Genomic DNA, 23,313 nt, shown 5'->3' on the forward strand with positions numbered 1-23,313 from the left:
AACTCTGGTTCAAAAAGCTGCTGGACTGCCAAATTTCATGAGCCATTTGCCCACTACGGATAAGGCCTCCCCGCGACTATCCAGGAGGGTAGTAGCCAGGTCAAGACCTCCACCACTACAAAGCTTTCAAGGTGGACTTGTTCAAGCCGTAAATCAATGGAGACACAGTTGCCAAGGTACTGACTCAGACCTAGGAGGTGTTTAAGCAGCAGGGAAAAATCAGATTGTAGTCATGGTGGCTCTACTGCTCCTCCTGGCAGATGGCAAAAATAGTGGTCTGTTGGACAGAGCTACACCAGTGGTTAAAATACTAAATAATCTAAAAATAAACATGCAGCTGTTATGGCCTGCTACCCGCGGAGTCGGGTAGGGTAAGATGTTAATTTGTTGTGATGCCAGTCCGTATATGGGTTAGGATCCATTCAACGTGAAAATAGTAAATACAAAAATTGGAGAGCTAAACAATAATTTAGATAGTAGTCCTGGCTTTCCTGTAGTGTTGTGTGGTACCTCAGTGCAGTTGTTGTAGGTGGTGGGAAGCACTTCAGGAAGCAGACTTTAGATGAAAACAATTCCGAACATTATTAGGAGAGTGTTCTTTGTCCCAATAACAGTTACATTATTCTCATTATTTTGTCATTACTTAGATTACAGATTCCACATGCATCATTCACTATAGATTCAGTTAGTGGACTGGGACTGGAAAGGGTTAACTGCTGACTTGCATCTGTTTCTCTCTCCTGCATAAACTTGCTAACTTTTCTTTTCTCCTCTGGTTTCACTCTTTCTCTCTCCTTTGTTAACTCTCTCAGAATAACCTTGTCTTGATGTTACTCACACTTAATCTTCTGCTTCCCACCGCACTGGCTAGACGAGAGGTTCTCCTTGTTCCTCCCTAGTCTCTATTTAAGGTCCCTCTGGACTAGACTCTCTCCAAGCCTGAATTAGACTGGCTAACCCATTCACTCTCTACCTTTTATACCTTTCCTGTCTACCAATCCTGAGCTAAGGGAAAACTAACTAGCCAATCCACAATCTAGCTAGGGATAACTGACAGGTGTGAGAGCAGGTTAGGGTGTATTCTGCAAAGTCATGCAGTGCTAGATAGTAGGAACACCAGACATTAACACTTTCCTGACCATTATTAAGCCACATATACATAGTTTCATACATTTACACACATATATCCACACATTATATGAGGTAGTAATAGCAATGCTGTGGGACCCCAACTCTGGAGTACTACACCAGACACGTAAGAGACCGGTCTCTGACTAGCTAGTGTGTGTGTGCTAATAGGGATGATTACATGATGGACTGTACAGCTCACAAGGCCCTGATTACTCTAGACAGAGGCAGGTTAGGACAGAATCTCTTATAAAGGACAGTGGCTAACATACTGTTTGGATGGTGTTGTTCATGGTCACTAAGGCCTCCTGCACATGGGCGGAAATTCCACGGTGGGATTTCCCGCAGAATTTCTGCCCGTGCCCGCCACCATAGGATTGCATTAGATAATGCAATCCTATGCAAAGAGCCGCAATTTGACTGCGTGAAAACTCGCACGGTAAACAAATTGCGGCATGTCCTATTTCTGTGCAAGCCTCGCAGAGGCCCGCACAGAAACATCACGGCTGACGCACCGGCTCTATTGTGTGCATGTGCCGGCTGGGCAGCAGATGGCACATAGCAGAGCAGAGGGGACGGCGGAGCAGGTGAGCTGCAGTGGTCACTGCAGGGACAATGCTCGCATTGCGCTGTGAGAATTCTTGCAGCGGGATCCGACCCGGCCGTTTGCAGGAGGCCTAAGTTGCAAGCTTGCTTGGTGGTCGTATCCTAAAAGAACCTGGGCATCTTATCCACGAACCGATACACACATGCCAAGAGTTCTGGTTGCAAGGGTAAGGGCAATTAACTAAATCTTTGCCCTAAGTAAAGAATGTTTTAGCCTATTCCTCTGCCCTTTAGTCCAAACACATCTTTATGTCCATTAATCCCTTAACGATCGACGATACGCCTATTAACGGCCTGGCGGCAACAGCTCCAATAAGCCATGCAGCCCATCGCAGTTATTAACCCTTTAAATGCCCCAAACGATGTTTGTGGGTCCCGTATGGCCCCCCACAATGAGATCGCAGGGAGACGTACGAATGTCATGGCAGCCGGGGACCTTCTGAAAGACCCCAGGGCTGTCATGGCAGAATGCCTATCAAGCCATGCCCATGGGGTGGCTTGATACACTGCCTTCCCCAATAGCAATATGATGTAATGCTATGGCATTACATCATACTACAGAAGCGATCAAGGCACTGCAAGTTGTTGTCCCCCCTAGGGACTACAAAAAAAGTAAAAATAAGATCAATAAAGTTTTACTAATTATTGTTAAAAAAAAGTAATAAAAGTTAAAAAAAACCTTTTGCCATATTTATAAGAAAATAATCTAAATAATAAAACAAAAATACATATTTGGTATCGGTGCATTCATAAAAGTTCGATCTATTAAAGTAACACATTATTTACCCCTCATGGTAAACGTCGTCAGAAATTTAAAAAAAAACCAGAAATGTGCTTTTTTAGTCACCCTATCTCCAAGAAAAAATGCAATAAAAAGCGATCAAAAAGTCATATGTATTCCAAAATAGTACCAACACAAACTACAGGACACCTCACCAAAAATGAGACCTTGGATAAATGTGTCGACGGAAAAATAAAAAAAGCTATTGTGTGCAGAAGATGGCGGCAGAAAATTATTAAAAAAACATAAATATCTTTGAAATAAAAATACAAGTAGTACACCAAAAAAACCTATACAAGTTTGGTATCGTAGTAATCGCACTGACCCATAGAATAAAGTTATCAGGTCATTTTTGATGCAATTTGTGCGCCGTAGAAACAAGACGCACTAAAAGATGGCGGAATTTCATTTTTTTCCATTTCTCTCCACTTTTTTTAAGTTTTTCAGTACATTATATGGTACATTAAATAGTACCAATGAAAAATGCAACTCGTTCCGCCAAAACGAAGCCTTAATACAGCAACGCTGATGGATAAACAAAGGAGTTATGATTTTTTAAAAGGCGGGGAGAAAAAACGAAAATGGAAAAAGAAAAAAAAGCTTGGTCACTAAGGGGTTAAGAGGGGAAATCGCAATGTTATACAAAAATGCATCAAATATAACTAAGCAGAATGACAAATACAAATTGTGTCTAGACAAATCAAAAAAGTCAAAAACAATCCTCCTTTTGGTTGTATCAGCTATATAATGCATATTCATCATGTCCTCAGTTGGCTTCATCGTGTGTATACACCGCTGGTGTAGGTGAGAGAACATGCAATTAATATCTCTGCAGCACCAATTGAGTTAATAGTGGCTAAAAGGGGAATCAAATCCTCACACTGTCTGTGCTTACAAGCTGCAAAGTAAGTGACAAATCCCTGACGCATCTCAGTTAATCTTGAACTCAATCCGGACCCTATTATTGGCCAAACAAAACACAGGTTGGAAGAGATATACGTTGGATGGAGCCAGCAGAACACATCCTAACATGCTATCTGGCCTCAATCTCTGGACCAGGAGGCTGCCAGACTTCTGCATTGTGCATTAAGGGGAAACCTCCCACACTTGGGCCTCCGCAGTTCCCTTCTCCGAGCCAGGTAACTTTAGAAGTGCCACACACATAAAAGACACAATTCTTGCATTCAAACCCAAAGGAAGATGCTTCTTTACAGTCAAATAAGAATTCCCATGTGTTATGTTTGATGTGTAACTGTGCTTTCCAAAAACTTTTGCCATGTGACAGGGGCACATCAGAAATTCTAATCAGGGTGCTGAGACCGCCACCGATCCCTAGAACTAGCTAGCTGAAGTGCTTGTCCAAGTTCTATCAGTGCTCGCTAGCCAAAGACGGAACCATAGACTATCTTTTGAGCCCATCCTCAGCTAGGAAGTAGTGATAGTACTTGGGCAAGTGCTTCAGCCAGCTACAGTAGTTCCAGTGATCGGTGGGGGTCTCAGCAATCCCTATGACATGTCAAATGTTTTTAATAAGGCCGAAGTCAGACGAGCAATTTTTTTTTGTGCGCACCTATGTGCGCAAAAAAGATGCGCTCCACAGATCTGCCAAATGCACGTGACCGATGCTCCGTGAAGTGGCAGAGGACCGCAATGCCATGTCATTGCTTTCAATAGGGCCGGCGCTGCTGCCACCCCATTGAAAGCAATGGGATGAAGGCAACCCCCGCGCTGCCTCTGATTGGTCATAGCGCTAAACCAATCTGAGGCAGCACTTTCAGGGGGAGGGAATTTTTAAATCCCTGGCCAGAAGAAATGCTACTGAAGAGTGTCAGGAAGAAGATGCACCGGAGCCCTGACAGCACTGCTAGGTGATATGTATATAAATATATATATATATAATTTTTTTTTTTACAGCAGCTAGGGCTTTCAGGGAAGGGCTTATATTTCAAGTCCTTTGCCAAAATTCCTGTGGGGGTTTCCTTCATCGTATTGCTTTCAATGGGGCAGCAGCAGCGCGGCCCCATTGAAAGCAATGGGATGACATTGCGGTCCCCTGTCACAGATGGGACAGCTGTGACAGGGGATTCTTTTGTCCCCTTGGGGAGTCCCATCATCACTGAACACTGTGGGGATTCTTTATGTGTAGCACGGACCTTACCGGCGTGTATTCTAGGCCTGCATCTCCTATCTTTTGCAGGTGAAAGTATTTTGCACCTCTAAAAGACAGACATGTGAACACTTCATAGGGAACCAATGGTTCTAATAGATGCGCTTTTTTGTGCACACAGGTATACGCAAAAAACGCTTGTCTGACTGAGCCCTAAAAAGTAAAAAAGTTTGGTACTTTGCATGGCTGCTTTCACATCTGTGACAAGGGTTCGGTTTTCCTGCTTCATTCAGGGAGCAGGAATGGGGTAACCCCTGGTTGAATGGGTCTGTCTTATTACGGAACCGAACAGTGTTGAATGAACCCCATTGACTATAATGGGGTTAGTTCGGATTCCGCTCAGCTAGCCAGTTGAGAAGAATCACAAGCTTTTAGGAAGCACAGTTAGAAGACTTCACTTCCCAGAATGCAAATAACCAGAACAAGCTCTGGGAAGACATTGGAACCAGTAGGGAATGCTGTGAGAGATTTCAGCTCTGAAGGCTGCAGAATTGTGAATGCAGTTCTGCACTGTAATACAGGCTGTAACTCAGGCTCAGTATGTACTGAGTTACTCAACCATTTATGTAGGCTAGTTCTATATGTAAACTGTAGAAGATGAACACATAGGAGGGTGAGATGAAATGATCTGCATCTGCATTCATGGGAGCTTGTATTCTCTTTACTCCAGGAATACAATGTGGTTGCTGCTGTTGTTTTTGTGGCTGTTTTTGACTAATCCAGAAGAAAGTTCCCATCAAAATGCTCTCTACATCTATGGAAATTTGGCTTGCTAATAATAATTAGCTTGATGGCAAACATGAATGATATGCGTAAGATTTACTAGCCAAGTCAAAAACTTACAGCTGCACTTGGAAGTAGTAGAAATGGAGTTTGGAAATTTTGACATGTTTGATTAGAAGCCATGATAAAATTGGCAAGAGACTGAACACCTGCAACTGCAGAAATAATGTTATTATATTACAGGGATTCAATGCCAGGCTAAGACTACATATACAGTGGGTTTTCAAAGTTTCTAAACCCTTCAGAATTTTTCATATTTCTGCTTATATTTGACCTAAAACGTCATCAGATTTTTATACAAGTTCAAAAAGTAGATAAAAAGAACCAAAACAAACAAATATGGCAAAATATTAGATTTAGTAATTTATTTATTGAGGAAAATGATCCAATACCAGATATCTGTGAGTGGCAAAAATATGCGACCCTTTGCTTTCAGTATCTGGGGTGACCCTCTTGTGCAGCAATAACTGCATCTAAACGTTACTGGTAATTGTTGATTAGTTCTGCACATCGGCTTGGAGGAAATGTAGCCCATTTTATGTTGGCGGGTTTCCTCCCACGAACTGCTCACTTCAGGTCCTTCCACAACATTTCTATAGTACTAAGGTCAGGGCTTTGGCTTGGCCATTCTAAAACTTTAGAGTGGTTTTCCAGGCCCAAATACTATTGATGACCCAGCCTCAGGATAGGACTTCAATAGTTGATCGGCCGGGGTCCGCAGCTCGGGAACCCGGCCAATCGATTGAGCGGACACATGCTGTCAGCACCACTACACACAGGGATCAGAGTTGAAGCAGCTATTCCAACCCGTGTAGTGGCCAGTGCTTATAACTGCAGACTGGGGTCTCACTGAAATCAATGGGAGTTGCGATTGCAATTGCAAGCACTGGCCACTAAACAGGGGTTAGAGCAGTTGCTTCTGCTCCGCCCCCTGACAGCATGTGCCCTCTCAGCTGATCGGCTGAGTTCTTGATTGGAGGATACCAACTGATCAACTATTAATGGCCTATCCTATAGATAGGTCATCAATAATATTTGTGCCTGGAAAACCACTTTAATTTTACTCATCTTTAACCATTCTTTTATAGAACAACTTGTGACAGATATTTATATTTTTCTTTAGAATTTACTGGTGTGATTCAGAATTCATTGTTCTGTCAAAGATGGCAAGCCATCCTGGCCCAGATGAAGAAAAACAGGCCCAAACAGTGATACTATCCTTACCGTGTCTCACAGATGGTATGAGGTTTCTATGCAGTAATACAGTGTTTTTCTTTCTCCAAATATAATGCTTCTCATTTAAGCCAAAAAGCTGTATTTTGCCCTCATCCGTCCACAAAACATTGTTCCTATAGCCTTCTGGCTTGTCCAGGTGACTTTTAGCAAACTGTAGATGGGCATCAATATTCTCTGAAATTCTGCTATGCACCCCATTGTTGTTCAGGGTCCTCCTAGTCATGAACATTGACATTAGGTAATGTGAGAAAGGCATTTCATTGCTTAGAGATTATCTTGGGTTCCTTTGTAACCTTGTGGACTATTATACACCTTTCTCTTGGCACGATCTTTGCTAGTCGACCACTCCTGAGGAGAGTAATAATGATCTTGAATTTCCTCTATTTGTACACAATCTGTCTGATTGTGATTTGCTGGAGTCCAAACTCTTTAGAGATGGTTTTGTAATCTTTTCCAGCCTGATGAGCATTAACAGCTCTACTTTTGAGGTCCTCAGAAATCTCCTTTCTTCATGTCATGATACATTTCTACAAACATGTTGTGAAAATCAGACTTTTTTGGATCCCTGTTTGAACAGGTCGCCCACTTACACCTGATTGTCATCCTATTGCTTGAAACCACCTGACTCTAATTTCACCTTCAAATTATCTGTTTATCGAGAGTGTGCTATTACATATGCTGTGTTTCTCTCCTGCTAAATGCTGTCCAATAGCAGCCTTAGGGTGCGTTCACACGAACGTATATCGGCTTGGTTTTCACGCTGAGCTGATATACGTCCTCCTCGTGTGCAGGGGGGGAGGATGGAAGAGCCAGGGGCAGGAACTGAGGCTCCCGCCCCCTCTCTGCCTCCTCTCCGCCTTTCTGCACTATTTGCAATGAGAGGAGGCGGGACGGGGGCGGGGCTAAGGTTCGCTAATTAGCCCCGCCCCTCTTATTGCAAATAGTGCAGAGGGGTGGAGAGGAGGCAGAGAGGGGGCGGGAGCTCAGTTCCTGCTCCTGGGCTCTTCCATCCTCCCCCCTGCAGGTGAGGAGGACGTATATCGGCTCGGCGTGAAAACCGAGCTGATATACGTTCGTGTGAATGCACCCTTAAGGTTCACATACTTTTGCCACTTAAATACATGTGATATTGAATCATTTTCCTCAATGAATAAATGACTAATATTTTGACTCATTTGCTTGATTGGGTTCTCTTTATCTACTATTAAGCCTTGTGTGATAATCTGATGAAGTTTTAGGTGGAATGTAAGCATAAATATGGAAAATTCTGAAAGGTTCACAAACTTTCAAGCACCACTGTAAGACATACCAATAGCCAATAGATTTCTTAGCATTTTCAAAGTTGTAAAAGGACTGGTTCTACTCCACGGTGGTCTATAGTCTATGGCAGAACTATCTACAAAAGGGTAAATATCCTAGACAAAAAAAAAATTCACGTACATAATCTAAGGTTACAAACCTGAATTTTCATTTTGTTTCTGAACAGCTTATCCAAAAATCTCGGACAGAAAATATTTTTTACGTACATATTGGAAAACTATAATGCAGCCACCAACTTGCCTCTCCTGGCAGATGCAATGCATACTCAACCCCATTCTGTAGCTGACACCCAGCTCTGTCTTCACATACAATGGCCCGGAGCGCCTCCCTGTGGTGATCTGTACTTTAATCCCTTCACTACTCTACACCACCAGGGATCTTTACAATAACCCCCTCACTGCCCTAGACCATCAGGGATCCTTACATTAACCTTTTCACTGTTATTTACCACAAGGAATTCTGAGATGAACCCCTTCACTATTCTATACCACCATGAATCCTAACATTACCAATGCTATGTGGCCTTGTACACCTGGATGCTTTATAGCTGATTAGGATGCTGTAAATTAATATTGCTTTGATGCAGCTTTGTATTTTCTGGCTTAAAGGGAACAGCGCCCAGTTCTGTAACAGACGCATTCATTAGCTATGAAGACTTAGCAGGAATATTGCCAGCAATGGATGGGCTTGAAGAGCAGTTGTACTCATAGATGCGGTGTGATTGGGGGGCTCAAGCTAAACATTTGCACCAGGGCTTGTAGCTCCTGATCAGAGTGCAGGTTTAGCTTCAGATCTTGAAAATGGTTAGCAATGGAAACACAAAGTATTTAGTCACATAGCCTTTCATTGTACAACAAATTAACCTTATGTACATAAACTGCACTGTAACATTGACAATTCTGTATCGAACTCTCTGTAACTTTCCATTTTACTTCTAGTTTTGCTCTACTGATGGAAACAGAGGAACCACAATGCTTGTGTCTGCCGTTTTCCTGACTCTTGGCTGGGTCAAATATGAAAGTCATCTACACAACCAAGAGCAAAGCCAAGACAAGTCCCAAATAGGTTAGTAAGTTAATGTTCCTCACTGCATGGATGTTCCAGAACCGCTAGTGATTTTGGGCTGTCACATTATAATGTTTGCTCATTGTTTCCTTTAGGCTTCCAAGAACATTGCTGGTGCCAATCCTGGACTGTCGACTCACAGAGTATTTTGACAGGGTTAAAGCTATGTAACAAAGTGAGCACTCAGCCAGCTCTCATGGACGGCAGCCCAGCATTTGTACTTACTACAAATGTCAACCCAGGGCCAGCTTAAGCTTCGGCTCACGTCTTTTGGTCTAGGATATGTTAAGCGCCAGTCTCTCCAGAAAGTGTTTTATTTAGTTCTTATTACTAACTCTTTCCAGCAAGCTTGGAAGGAACAAATGTCATAAAAAATTTTCTTGGGTCTGTGAACTATCAACCAGTGTAATGGATATAGAGGTTCTAAAAGTACAAAAAAAGGTTGTCATGAGATAGCCCCATTGATAGTAGGAATTACTTACACTTCATAGAAAGATATACACTATCTGTATATAGCAAGTGTTTAATTTCAAGGTACTTTGTTAAAAAGTGATTTCATCTACTAATAGTGACTTAAACCGTCTACTACATGAAAATGGTAGTAATTATAATTTTAGCATTTCAATCAGTATATGATACCTGTTTTTCTTGTTTTGGCTTGGAGTGACCCTTAAAGGGTTTGTTGCACTTCTAGCTGTTTTGCTGCAGGAAACACATGGCTTTGTTCATTGCACAGTGGCTCAGGTTAGTACTGCAGACTGAGTCCCATTCACTTCAACAAGTCTTTGCAGTACCAACACTGGCCACTGCACAATATACAGAGCTGTCTGCTTCCTGCAGCGAAGCAGGGGTCGTGCCATGATTGAAAATTATTTCCTATCTGTGACCTGTGATCTGACTGCCTTGTGGTATGGTAGTAGCTAGAGATGAGCGAGTATACTCGCTAAAGGCAATTGCTCAAGCGAGCATTGCCTTTAGCGAGTACCTGCCCGCTCGAGACCAAAGGTTCGGGTGCCGGCGCGGGGAAGTGGTGAGTAGCGGCAGTCAGCAGGAGGGAATGGGTGGGGAGAGAGGGAGAGAGAGATCTCCCCTCCGTACCTCCCCGCTCTCCCCCGTAGCTCCCTGCCCGCCGTCGGCACCTGAACCTTTGGTCTCGAGCGGGCAGGTACTCGCTAAAGGCAATGCTCGCTCGAGCTATTGCTTTTAGCGAGTATACTCGCTCATCTCTAGTAGTAGCCTTACTGCTGGCTATTTTATGCTATGTTAATATAAATGATTACAGGTTTTGGTCATGGAGAGGACGCCAGAGCATGTGGCCTTATATGGGATTCCTGAGGCTGAGACTTCTATCTGAAGTACCCCTAGATAACGGAGATGGTTACGGACCTTTACCTGGAAAGACTGTACTGTGGGCTAGCAAACCCTGGAGAAACTGCTGTGCAACCAGAACTTATTTAGGCATTACCCCAAGTGCCTTGTGTTCTGTTCAAGTGAGTTGCCCTGTGAAGTAACAAAGACTATAACTGTAAAGCTGTGTGCTCTGAAAAGAGACTGTTACTTGTTCATACTAACTGCCAAGCTTTGTGCCCATTAAAACTGTAACCATCAAGCAGTGTGTGCCCTTAACTACAACCACCAAGTTTTCCACCTTCAAAAGACTTTGCAATTGCTGAAGCTTGCAGCTATTTTGATTGCAACTGTCAAGCTTTATGCCTATTGTAAAACTAAAACAAGTTCATCGCTGTGTGTCTGCATCTTCCTGTGCACCCTCAAGTGGAGAAATAAGATTCAAGGGCCTCACCCAAAACTGACCCTCTTATAAACTTTATAAGTATATTCGCTTTCCCGAGTTACAACCTGTATAGCAGGCTATAGTTTCATTCACAGTTCTGAGGACTTTAAAGCTGAACTCTTGCCACACTCCTCGTTGGTGTAGTGTTTGCACAGATTGTGCTCTGGTGATTTCCATTATTGAAAGTGTAACAGTGACACCAGATACTATTCAGTAATGTGTAGCAAGAACTAGCATCATAAGATCTCTGCTAAACCTGCTGAATTTCCAATAAGCAGCCGAATTGTGAATACAGCTCTGTAGTAATATGGATAATGCAATGAATGCATTTACAAAGTTTTTATGAAGTTTTTATATAATCTTCAATTTTTATGAAGATTATATAAAATTCTATAAAAATGTATAAGCAAGAACAAACTGTTAAAGTCCGTAGCAGTTTTAACCCTTTCCAATCCACTGTCTGACATCTAGAGACATTCTGATTAAAGGCTGTACAGCTCCGATGTCGAAAGACGTCCTGTAGGGTATTCTAACTATATATTACTGGCTGCTCTGTTGTCGGGGGCCTCTCCAGCATGTCACATACTGCAGTACTGGCTCTAGCCAGTAGATGGTGCCATTGTATAATTGCAGAAAGAAAAAGCCCCCTAGGAAATCCTGAATCCAAAATTGGATTGCAAAGGGTTAAAGAAGTTTCAGCATAAGATAATATGGCCTTACCTTATTATTTGCCAAGTAAAGATAATTAAGGTTCTCTAGCTGTTCAAAGAGATCATCTGGGAGTCCTACGGGGAGAGAGTTTTTGTGAGTTGTACATAGGTGCAACTTTGATTCCATATGTTTGCCATACAGGCCCATCTACCAGTATTTTACATGAAACGCGGCATTAGGGGAGCTTCACATTATGCTTCTGGCAGGTTCTATGTGTTACTATTCTCACCTCTTGATGTAAGGCGATTGTTCTGTAAGTTCAGGGTTTCCAGCCCGTGAAGTCGGAGCAGATCCTCATGAGGAATTTCTTCAATTCGGTTATTCTATATTAATTCAAAAAGGTTTAGTACTGTGTTAGCCAGTAGAGCAAAATGTGATCGATCCCAGCAAGAGAAACCAAGTAATCTTGTAGATATGATACTTTTTAATGACTGACAAAAATATATGATGTTAATGCGAGCTTTAGAACCAATGGAGGGTTCTTCTTCAGGCTTAAATGAAATAGATCCGAAAAGGCATGCATGTTTATACATACTTGTCTGTGCCTTGTCATAAGTATGTGTGTATAAATAGGCATGCCTATTCGGATCTATTTCATTTAAGCCTCAAGCAGAACCCTGCGATGGTTCAAAAGCTCGCATTAACATCATGTATTTTTGTTAGCCATTAAAAGGTATCATATCTACAAGATTACTTGGTTTCTCTTGCTGGGAACAATCACATTATGTTAATTCAAGAACATTGGTTAGCTCATAATAATTTGGCATTGGCCATATATGTCTGTATATTAATTCTAATTTCAGACCTGCAAAGATAGGTGGTTTGTATTCTCAGGAAGGTCAACAGGAAATTCCTTCAGATCGACTCCAGCACAGTTCACCACCCCTTCTTGAGTACATGTACAGTCCTTGGGACACTCTAAGGGTGTAGAAGTCACCGAGGTGAAATGGTTCTCCTCTTTTTCCTCCTCCTCTTCTTCTTCCTCCTCTTCCTCCTCCTCGTCTTGTCCTCGTACTCCATGTGAGGAGATCAACAGGAGCGTAAAGAGAAGAGCCAAACTACAGAGACGCATTGCACTGCAGAAAATGAAGTAGAATGTTAGCTTTCCTGTTTAATGGGGTTTTTTTAGGCTTGACTAGAGTTGAGTTCAGAGGAATTTATCACCCTGATTTTTTTAAATAATTAAAACCACATACTGATAAATATTATTTTTTTTGTAATCTGTTTTTATTTTCTGATTGTAGGTTTTCTCTGTATATGTTGATATGGGCGGACATCTTGTCTGAGCTACTTTCATTGTAATCCTGTCTGTGATGATAATTACATGACTGCTGAAAAGTGATTTCTAGAAAATAGGAAGTGTCAGCCTATTGTTAGACTTGGTGGTCAGTGCGGAATCTGCAAGACTTCAAGATTTGCTTTAATATAGAAAATAACTTGGAAAATTTAAAAAAAACCAAAAAAAAACCAAACATGATCAAAAAACATAAAAGGCTTGATTTGAAAGTAGGTAATTTTGTGATGACACATTCCCTTTAACTCATTGTGAATGCACTATTGAGCCATGATGAGCTAATAGGGGAAGAAACCGATTAGGAGGCTTAGAACCAAGACACTGAAAACATTAAACAACTATTATATGTAATCCCACTGCATGGAAAAAATGTAAGCTGTGGCTATCCAGCGTGGGAAATCCTTTTAAGTATAATTTAGACGCAGCATGGGCAGCTTACTGGCTAGCAATGTTGTTTTTCAATGCTGGGGCCCTGGGTTCAAATCTGACTAAGGACAACATTTGCATGGAGTTTCTATGTTCTACTCATGTTTGCATGGGTTACCTCCCACACTCCAAATACATACTGAAAGGTGAATAAGAATTGTGAGCCCCCATGGGAACTGGACCCAATGGGAAAGATGATAATTTGTGTAGCACTGCAGAATATAAATGCGCTACACGATCGAGTAACATAAATAATAATTGCGCTATGCTGCATATTTTGATACCTTTTTTACTCCACTAGGAGTAAGGCCCCCTGCACATGGGCGGAAATTCCGCGGCGGGATTTCCCGCAGAATTTCCACCCATGGCCGCTGCCATAGGATTGCATTAGAAACCGCAATCCTAGGCAGACGGCCGCGATTTGTCCGCGTGAAATAACTAGCGGAAAACAAATCACGGCTTGTTCTATTTCTGTGCAGGTCTCGCAGAGGCCCGCAGAGAAATGTCAGTGAAGAGCTGCCGGCTCCGTTCTGCGTATGCACCGGCTGGGCAGCAGTCCTGTAAGTTGCAAGGTGGGGCCTCCATGAACCAAATGCACATCAATGAGTCTTGAGTGCCTATGACCTTGTTGGTTCACCGGTGTTCTTTCTTTGACAGCTTTTGGTAGGTACTAACCACTGCAAGGCTGGCTGTTTCACAGATGCTTTGACCAGGTTGTCTAGTCACCTGTCATTTTGTCCTTGTCAAAGTAGCTCAAATCTTTACACTTGCTCATTTTTCCTGCCTCCAACACATAGACTTCAAGAACTGACTGTTGACTTGCTGCTTCATAAATGCATCCCCTGAAGCTGCCATGGTGTAGTTTGAGTTTCACAATGTGGTAACTACATGTAGCTAAAGCCTCATCCATTCATGGTGGCCAGTGGCCGGGTAGTATGATCAGCAAAATCTGTAGCTGTTGGGTGCAGTGGGTGGCCGGAGTTTCGGCTGTATGTGGTGTACTTCATCAATGGGGCCGTGTGGTGTATGTGTAGTGGCCCGAAGTACATATATCTGGCCCCTCCATAATTGTCTACAATTGCTGTAAATGTCATGTCTTTAGCGTTGATGCTCTGTGGAAATTGTCTTGTCACTAGTTATGTGTATTGCACAGCTGCAGCATGTGAGAGGTTAATGTCTGTGAATGTCTGGGATATGTCTGGAAAATGTAACAATCTATGTTGTCACGTGAGCATGCAAGATATATGCGAGTGCAAGGTGCACGTAAAGGGAGTTCCATTCTAGTCAGTCAGAGAGTAAGTGCCAGCCACATGGGGGTACCTTCAACCCTCATGTGCGGAAGAATTGAAGCAGAGGAGCGGTACCCTGGAGGTTCATGCCCAGGACCCCTACCCTGAAGAGAGAGAAAGTGAGTTTGGAGAAGAGAAGGAGAGTGAGTCAGCTGTGCAGTGTGTAGAAGCTTCCGAAAAGTGAGTGTTCAGTGGAGTGTTCTTCTCCTCCTCCGGAGTGTGTGTGTACAGGAGCGGAGTCATACAGATAACTCAACTGTAGGCTTGGTGTCATCCTGTGTTTTCCCCCTGACCTCCGTCCTTGTTTTTTCCTGCGCTGATGAGTGAAACATCCCACAGAAAATTGTAAGCCTATATCAAGCTATCTATCTTCAAGTAAAGTTCCAGTTGTTGACCGTTCCCAGCAACTGAGTTTCTCAAGTTAACTGTGTGTAGACTTTCTTATTTCCCGTCGGATATTCCTCGGAGTAAGGAACAGTGGTGTCACCCGTGACAGAATTCTTCAAGTCCACTACACCATTTATTCAGATAACTGCTACCCTAGCGTTGCTTGGAGAGGCCTGTCAGTGCCTTGGCCAAGGGCCACACACCTCTCAGGGGAGGAGTTGGTAGTGCCACTGTGACAACCCTAACAGCTACTCCGCCATCTCCTCAGTAGTGTGCCTTGCGCCTCGGTCGCTGCATATGCTTTATATTAAAGGAGATGTCTCATGAAAGCAAGTGGGTCTATATACTTCTGTATGGCCATATTAATGCACTTTGTAATATACATTGTGCATTAATTATGAGCCATACAGAAGTTATTTCACTTACCTGCTCCGTTGCTAGCGTCCTGGTCTCCATGGTTCCGTCTAAAATCGCCTCTTCTGGCAATTTTAGACGCGCTTGCGCAGTCCGGGTCTTCTTCTTTCCTCAATGGGGCCGCTCGTGCAGGAGAACTCTTCCGTGGAGCTCCGCCCCGTCACGTGCCGATTCCAGCCAATCAGGAGGCTGGAATCGGCAATGGACCGCACAGAAGCCCTGCGGTCCACCGAGGGTGAAGATGCCGGCGGCCATCTTCACAAGGTAAGTATGAAGACGCCGGACCGCGGGGATTCGGGTAAGTACTATGCGTTTTTTTTTTTTGATCCCTGCATCGGGTTTGTCTCGCGCCGAACGGGGGGGCTATTAAAAAAAAAAAAAAACCGTTTCGGCGTGAGACATCTCCTTTAACATAATGTTCATAATTAAACCTCTTGATACCAAAGGCTCTGCAGAGAAGTAAATCTTCTGCATATCTGAGTCCCAAATGTTGACTGTCCACTTCTCAATTACCATGGTATAACTCAGGCTGATGCTGAATATTCCCAGCTGTCTCACTAATCACCATTTCCAAGTTTCTTTGCAAAAGTTCACGTAATAAAGACAAAGAAAAAAGTTGGCCAGCACCAGGTGCAATACTCTGTTTTTCTCCACTGTTTGACAGACTCAGTGTGTGAGCGGTGCTGGTGGTTTCATCATCATCATGCTGAGGCCTCTTACTGATGTGGAAAATATACAAAAGCAGGCAAATTTCTGCATATTTGTGTCTTTGCACCGTAATCACAATGACAGATGAGAAAACAACAGACAAGTTAATGAGGTCTGTAAGAAAACGGACAACAATCTTCTCAGCATGCGGGGAGCACTCACAGTTAGAACCTGTGTGCACTGTGGCCTGCCAGCTCTTTAAAGTGTATTAAATGATGACGAAAATACGATCCAGTTTCATCAACAGGAAGTCCAAATATCAACGAACCCAACGCCTTAGAGTCGCCTTGAAATAAATTGTGTATAAAGCTCACATTACCAAGCTATTACTGGCAGAGCTGCAGATAGTTAGGTTAGATATTCCTTTCCCACTTCTTGCTCCTTTGCGCCAGTGCCACCCATGTAAATCACAAAAACCTACATCAGCCATTCAACTCCTTTGGAGTCCATGAGTATGAGAAATACAGCTAAGTTTAAGACTATCACCCTTTCTTATGCATACCTTTGGACACATTGGCACGAGTTAGGGGGTCATTTTGCAAAACATGCCAGACCCTTCTAGTTTGGAAAGGTTGTATCAGTAAATTCCATTTTGATCTTTTCTATGGTGCCTCCTCTGCTCTGTGTAGACCATGGAGCAACCTCAGAGCAGACTTCTTTAGAACAGACTCAACAACTTCTATATGTGTCTTTTAAAGTTCTCCAGCAACATATCCCTTGTTTAAGAAGGGTCTTCAATAGTTCATGTAGGTCTCTTTATATGAAAATGTACTAGAATTATCCTAGAGAACAGTTCTACCCAAAACCAAATTTGGACTTTTGAATGAGATTGTTTTAAAGCTTCCATCTATGCAAAGATGAGTTGCTTGAGGTCCACAGTATGTTTATATTTTGCCTTCCAATTGGTGGTGCTGCAGAGGTATTGTTCCATTTTCTCATTTGCATATTTCCCAGAGGAGCATGGATGGTCCTATAAGTCTCTGATCTCTGCAGGTTCATGGGATGGGTTGGGAAATCTTGATGTCAGTGTCCGCTCCTGCTTGAATTGCTGGTGAAGTACCTTCTTTCCCAAGAGTAGGGTCAACTGGGGTTGGCTGCCATCCACAAGTCTGGCAAAGAACATATTAAGAATTAAAATTGCCTATTGCATTTCCGGCATATGATAACAAGGGAGGCCAAACTGAGTCAGACTTGGATAAATGAGTCGTTTGCAAAATCTGTAACAGGGCCACCAAATATAATGCTTTATTCATAGTACTGGGCTCCCAATATGGAGAAGTGAGGCCTTAAGTGCCCCCTAAGGCTCCTAGGCCGGGGAGCAACCGCATCTCCTATAGTTACGCTCCTGTTTCAAGAGTCTTCTTAGATGTGCTGTCTAGACTTTAGCTTACCAGGTGATATGTGTCTCTTGTGTGATCCTCAATCATTGTCCATAATATAAGCATGTGTTGGTTGAGGCTCAGTATTGCGAGGTACAATATTGCAGAGTATCTATGAGGCTTCTTTCACACCAGCGGATATCGGCCTGCTGTTTACACGGCCAGCCGTTATATGCTACATTAGGGGCGAAAAAACTGGTGAACGGGTGCACAAATGTGCCGACCTCACCAGGCCATCTCCCATTTCCCCTCCCCTTCCCTGTGCAGGCTCCCCTCTCACTCCTCCCGCCCCTTGTCCATAGCCATCAATGGGAGGAGGCGGGGTGGATCGGCGCTTAGCTCCGCCCCATCCCGCCACCTCCCATTGCACAGAGCAAGCGGGAAGGAACAGAGGGGAGCCTGCACGGGGGGGGGGGGGGAGGAGAACGGAGGGAGGCAGCTTTGCAGCCACGCTGCTAAACTCCCTCCCACCTACGGCTGCTGCCATGGGCTCCCATAGGAGCCCGTGCAAGGGAAGACGTTTTTCGGCCCAAAACATAGTTCCAGGACTGTTTTGGGTCCGACGTAAAAACGCCCGATGCTATATTGGCTTGGCTGGGCGTTTTTACGTCTCACATATATGCTCATGTGATCTGATGCATTGGAATCCAATGCATCAGATCAAAACGCATATTGGCCGTCCGTGAAAACGGCTGGCTGATATGTGCTCATGTGAGAGAAGCCTGAGGGTGAGTCAAAAATTATCCACACTCGGGCTCTAGAATATTTTTTTTTATCAACTTACAGAAAACACAAATACATTTTTTTCAGCATAATCTATTTTCAAGATACTTTTTCCATTTGTCAACTAGTTTTCGTATTCCCTCATTACAAAAATGTTTTAGGCTGAGCTGTGAACCACGAATGCATCGCTGTAGACACCTCATTTGTGAATGAGAGATCAGCCCTACTCTCATTTGCACAAGGAAAGACTAGAAGCCATGGGATGAAACTGAAAGGGAGGAGGCACAAATTAGATATTAGAAAAAACTTTCTGACAGTGAGGGTGATCAGTGAGTGGAACAAGTTACCACGGGAGGTGGCGAGTTCTCCTTCAATGGAAGTGTTCAAACAGAGGCTGGACAGACATCTGTCTGGGATGATTTAATAAATCCTGCACTGAGCAGGGGGCTGGACTTGATGATCCTGGAGGTCCCTTCCAACTCTACCATTCTAGGATTCTATGATTCCTCTTAGGGCTTCTTTCAGGGGACCAAACAGGTCAGGACTATAGTGTGGATGCTTTAACACCTCAAAACAAAGTTTTTGGAGAATGTTGACAGTATGGGCAGTGTTGTGCAGACATGCATTGTTATGCAACAACACAACAACATTGGATAGCAGTCTGTGTCTTTTAAAATTCTAGGCTTCAGCTTTTCAGGGAGCATTTCACTGTAACGAATACTGTTGATTTTTGAACCTTTTTCCTGATAATGTTCCAATACTGTCCACTGAGAATCCTAGAAAACTCTTAAAGGGGTTGTCTCGCGCCGAAACGGTGTTTTTTTCCCCCCCATAGGCCCCCCGTTCGGCGCAGGACAACCCCAAGGGATGTGTTAAAAAAAAAAAAAAATTTATATTACTTACCCGAATCCCCGCTCTGCGACGTCTTCCTTCTTCCTACTTCTTCCTTCACCAAGATGGCCGCCGGGATCTTCACCCACGATGCACCACGGGTCTTCTCCCATGGTGCACCGTGGGCTCTGTGCGGTCCATTGCCGATTCCAGCCTCCTGATTGGCTGGAATCGGCACACGTGACGGGGCGGAGCTACGATGACCAGCTCTCCGGCACGAGCGGCCCCATTCACCAGGAAGAAGACCGCACAGCGCAAGCGCGTCTAAAAACACCAGAAGAAAGCGAAATTAGACGAATCCATGGCGACGGGGACGCTAGCAACGGAGCAGGTAAGTGAATAACTTCTGTATGGCTCATATTTAATGCACGATGTACATTACAAAGTGCATTAATATGGCCATACAGAAGTGTATAACCCCACTTGCTGCCGCGAGACAACCCCTTTAAGCATCAATTTTCCAGCTGATGGTCGACTTTTGAACTTTTTTTTTGTCAACAATTCAGGATGTTTCTGTTCCATACTGTTTCGATTACTCTCAGGCTCAAAAAGCTAATCTTCTGTCTGCAAATCACAAGTGGGGCAAGCATTTTTTTATTGCACTGCAACCACAAATTAACTGATTTAATACATTTAAACCTGAACAGCAGTGACTGGGGAGACAGCGACCTACAACGGAAAGTGTTGATCAGACAGTGAGAAGTTTTGATAAAACTGGAGTGCGGATAATTTTTCACTTATCCTTGTACTTATGGTGGGGAAAAAACCACTATGGTTTTACTTGAGAGTATGATCATCATTCTTGTCACTTAGTTATCACCACATTCTTTGCCCATTTTACAGGCCAATTTCTTCTATTTGCCCTCAATTCCAACCGACAATTGAGATACATCCAATGAACAAGATCCCTCATTGTGCAAATATAGTACAAAATCTCATTAGCAACACTTAAAGGGGTTTCCACTTTGAGCAAAGCATGGGACTCTGAACGATCAGCTGTGGATCAACCAGGCACAATATGCTCAATTCTCCTACAGCACCTCCACAGGGCAGGTGAAGCATTACATGATGCTCCTGAAATTCAATGGATCGTTCTTGTAACACATGGCTGTGCTGGGTTCTCCAGGAAGAGAGATACTATTTTCATCCACTCAAGTATTGAAAGTTGTGAATGAAGGATCCAGAATGCCCTAACGGGTTATTTAACCCTTTCCAATTCAGTTTGTATCCTGGTTTTCCTAGCGGGCTTACTCTTTTTCTACCTTTATACAATGGCTAAAGCCAGTACTGCATGAGGTGACACGTTGGATAGGCTCCGACAGCAGAGAGACTGGCAATATACAGTAAGAGAACCCTGACAGATGTCTTCCGACATCGGAGCTGCACAGCCTTAAATCACAATGTCCTAAGACGTCAGACAGTGGATTGGAAAGGGTTGAAACGGATTTTCTAAAAAATTAAGATATATTTGATGGGAAGTCTGGCGAGCTATGTTTAATACCCACCAAGTTCCCCATTCCTGCAGTGTCCCCTGGCAAAGTCAGTGTACGCCTGCAGCTGTTTCTGGTCACACATTTCCCATTCATCTCTATGGGAGGTACGCACTGGAAGAGTCAAGCTATTGGAGGGCACTGACTTTGCTGGGGAATGCTGCAGGAATAGGGAATCGGGTGAGTATGAGACACAGATCTCCAAATTCCCCATCAGCTAAACTATAAGCACCATAACTTAGTTTATGGTACTTATACTACAGTTGATGACAGGTTCTCTTTAAAGTTATTATAAAGAATCATGTGACTGGATCGGCTTTTAAACAGTCACAATTCAATAGTGACTTTTATTGCAGTTCATTATTTTTTGGTAGCACAATGGAGTGATGAGGGAAGGTCCTTCATGAAGTCTCAGGTCATTCCAGCATGTTTTGTACACAGTGTTTCTGTGATTTTTTGCTTTGCTCCAGGAACAAGTTGTATTTATGGAATGAGAACAAATTAATGACATGTATTTGACATCAGCTAAAGGTTACTGAAACCATATGGCTGATAGATCGTAAACGGTGGGATAACATGTATAAATAAGTCTGAGAGGCGACGCTTCCTCCTGTAAAGTGGCAAAATACAAATGTACCGTGCAGCATTATACCAAGTTCCAGAGTGCCCTGCTGAATATCAAGCTTGGCATGAAGGATCATAGATACAAAGGACTGCTTGCATTAATGAGGTTTGGAAAGTGATGGTGCAGGATGAGTTGTAACTAGAGATGAGCGAACACCAAAATGTTCGGGTGTTCGTTATTCGTAACGAACTTCCCGTGATGCTCGAGGGTTCGTTTCGAACAACGAACCCCATTGAAGTCAATGGGCGACCAGAACATTTTTGTATTTCGCCGATGCTCGCTAAGGTTTTCATGTGTGAAAATCTGGGCAATTCAGGAAAGTGATGGGAATGACACAGTGACGGATAGGGCAGGCGAGGGGCTACATGTTGGGCTGCATCTCAAGTTCACAGGTCCCACTATTAAGCCACAATACCGGCAAGAGTGGGCCCCCCCCCCTCCCAACAACTTTTACTTCTGAAAAGCCCTCATTAGCATGGCATACCTTTGCTAAGCACCACACTAGCTACAACAAAGCACAATCACTGCCTGCATGACACTCCGCTGCCACTTCTCCTGGCTTACATGCTGACCAACCGCCCCCCCTCCCCCCCACAGCGCACACCAAAGTGCCCCTGCGCAGCCTTCAGCTGCCCTCATGCCACGCCACACTCATGTCTATTTAGAAGTGCGTCTGCCATGAGGAGGAACCGCAGGCACACACTGCAGAGGGTTGGCACGGCTAGGCAGCGACCCTCTTTAAAAGTGGCGGAGCGATAGCCCACAATGCTGTACAGAAGCAATGAGAAATAGAATCCTGTGCCACTGCCATCAGGAGCTGCACACGTGGGCATAGCAATGGGGAACCTATGTGCCACACACTATTCATTCTGTCAAGGTGTCTGCATGCCCCAGTCAGACCGGGCTTTTTAATTCATAGACACAGGCAGGTACAACTCCCTATTGTGAAGTCCCTGTCGACCCACAGCATGGGTGGCTCCCTGGAACCCACCGGCGGTACACAGAAATATCCCATTGCATTGCCCAACACAGCTGAGGTAGTAATGTCGTGCTTAATGCAGGTGGGCTTCGGCCCACACTGCATGCCCCAGTCTGACTGGGGTTCTTTATAAGTGTACAGATGTAGTAAAAACTCCGTGTGCACCTACAGCATGGGTGGGTGCCAGGAAGCCACCGGCGGTACATAGAAATATCCCATTGCATTGCCCAACACAGCTGAGGTAGTAATGTTGTGCTTAACCCTTTCCAATCCAATTTGTATATGGTTTTCCTAGGGGGCTTACTCTTTTTCTGCCGTTATACAACGGCGCTATATGCTGGCTAAAGCCAGTACTGCATGAGCTGACACGTAGGATAGGCTCCGACAGCAGAGAGGCTGGCAATATACAGTAAGAGAACCCCGACGGACGTCTACCAACAACGGAGCTGTACAGCCTTAAACCCTAATGTCTTCACAGGTCACACAGTGGACTGGAAAGGGTTAATGCAGGTGGGTTTCGGCCCACACTGCATGCCCCAGTCAGACTGGGTTTCTTTATAAGTGGAAACAGATGCATTTATAATTCCCTGTGGACCCACTGCCTGGGTGGGTGCCAGGAAGCCACCGGCGGTACATAGAAATATCCCATTGCATTGCCCAACACAGCTGAGGTAGTAATGTCGTGCGTAATACAGGTGGGCTTCGGCCCACACTGCATGCCCCAGTCAGACTGGGGTTCTTTAGAAGTGTACAGATGTATTAAAAACTCCGTGTGCACCTACAGCATGGGTGGCTCCCTGGAACCCACCGGCGGTACATAAAAATATCCCATTGCATTGCCCAACACAGCTGAGGTAGTAATGTCGTGCTTAATGCAGGTGGGCTTTGGCCCACACTGCATGCCCCAGTCAGACTGGGGTTCTTTAGAAGTGGAAACAGATGCATTTATAATTCCCTGTGGACCCACTGCCTGGGTGGGTGCCAGGAAGCCACCGGCGGTACATAGAAATATCCCATTGCATTGCCCAACACAGCTGAGGTAGTAATGTCGTGCGTAATACAGGTGGGCTTCGGCCCACACTGCATGCCCCAGTCAGACTGGGGTTCTTTAGAAGTGTA

The 23,313-nt window shown here is 44.0% G+C and overlaps 1 protein-coding gene across 1 annotated transcript in view; it reads right to left on the minus strand.

The window, feature by feature from the left end:
• The window catches only part of PODN (podocan), a 64,049-nt gene that overhangs the window by 28,235 nt on the left and 12,501 nt on the right, over positions 1-23,313 (minus strand). The window contains exons 2-4 of the mRNA XM_066597586.1: positions 12,395-12,665; positions 11,819-11,912; positions 11,599-11,663 (exon numbers count right to left, since the gene is read on the minus strand). Of these exons, the coding sequence (XP_066453683.1) occupies positions 11,599-11,663; positions 11,819-11,912; positions 12,395-12,661 (426 nt within the window). The 5' untranslated portion in view covers positions 12,662-12,665. The remainder of the gene's footprint in view (positions 1-11,598; positions 11,664-11,818; positions 11,913-12,394; positions 12,666-23,313) is intronic.

The sequence above is a fragment of the Eleutherodactylus coqui genome, chromosome 3 (genome assembly GCF_035609145.1).
Source record: "Eleutherodactylus coqui strain aEleCoq1 chromosome 3, aEleCoq1.hap1, whole genome shotgun sequence".
NCBI classification, from domain to species: domain Eukaryota; kingdom Metazoa; phylum Chordata; class Amphibia; order Anura; family Eleutherodactylidae; genus Eleutherodactylus; species Eleutherodactylus coqui.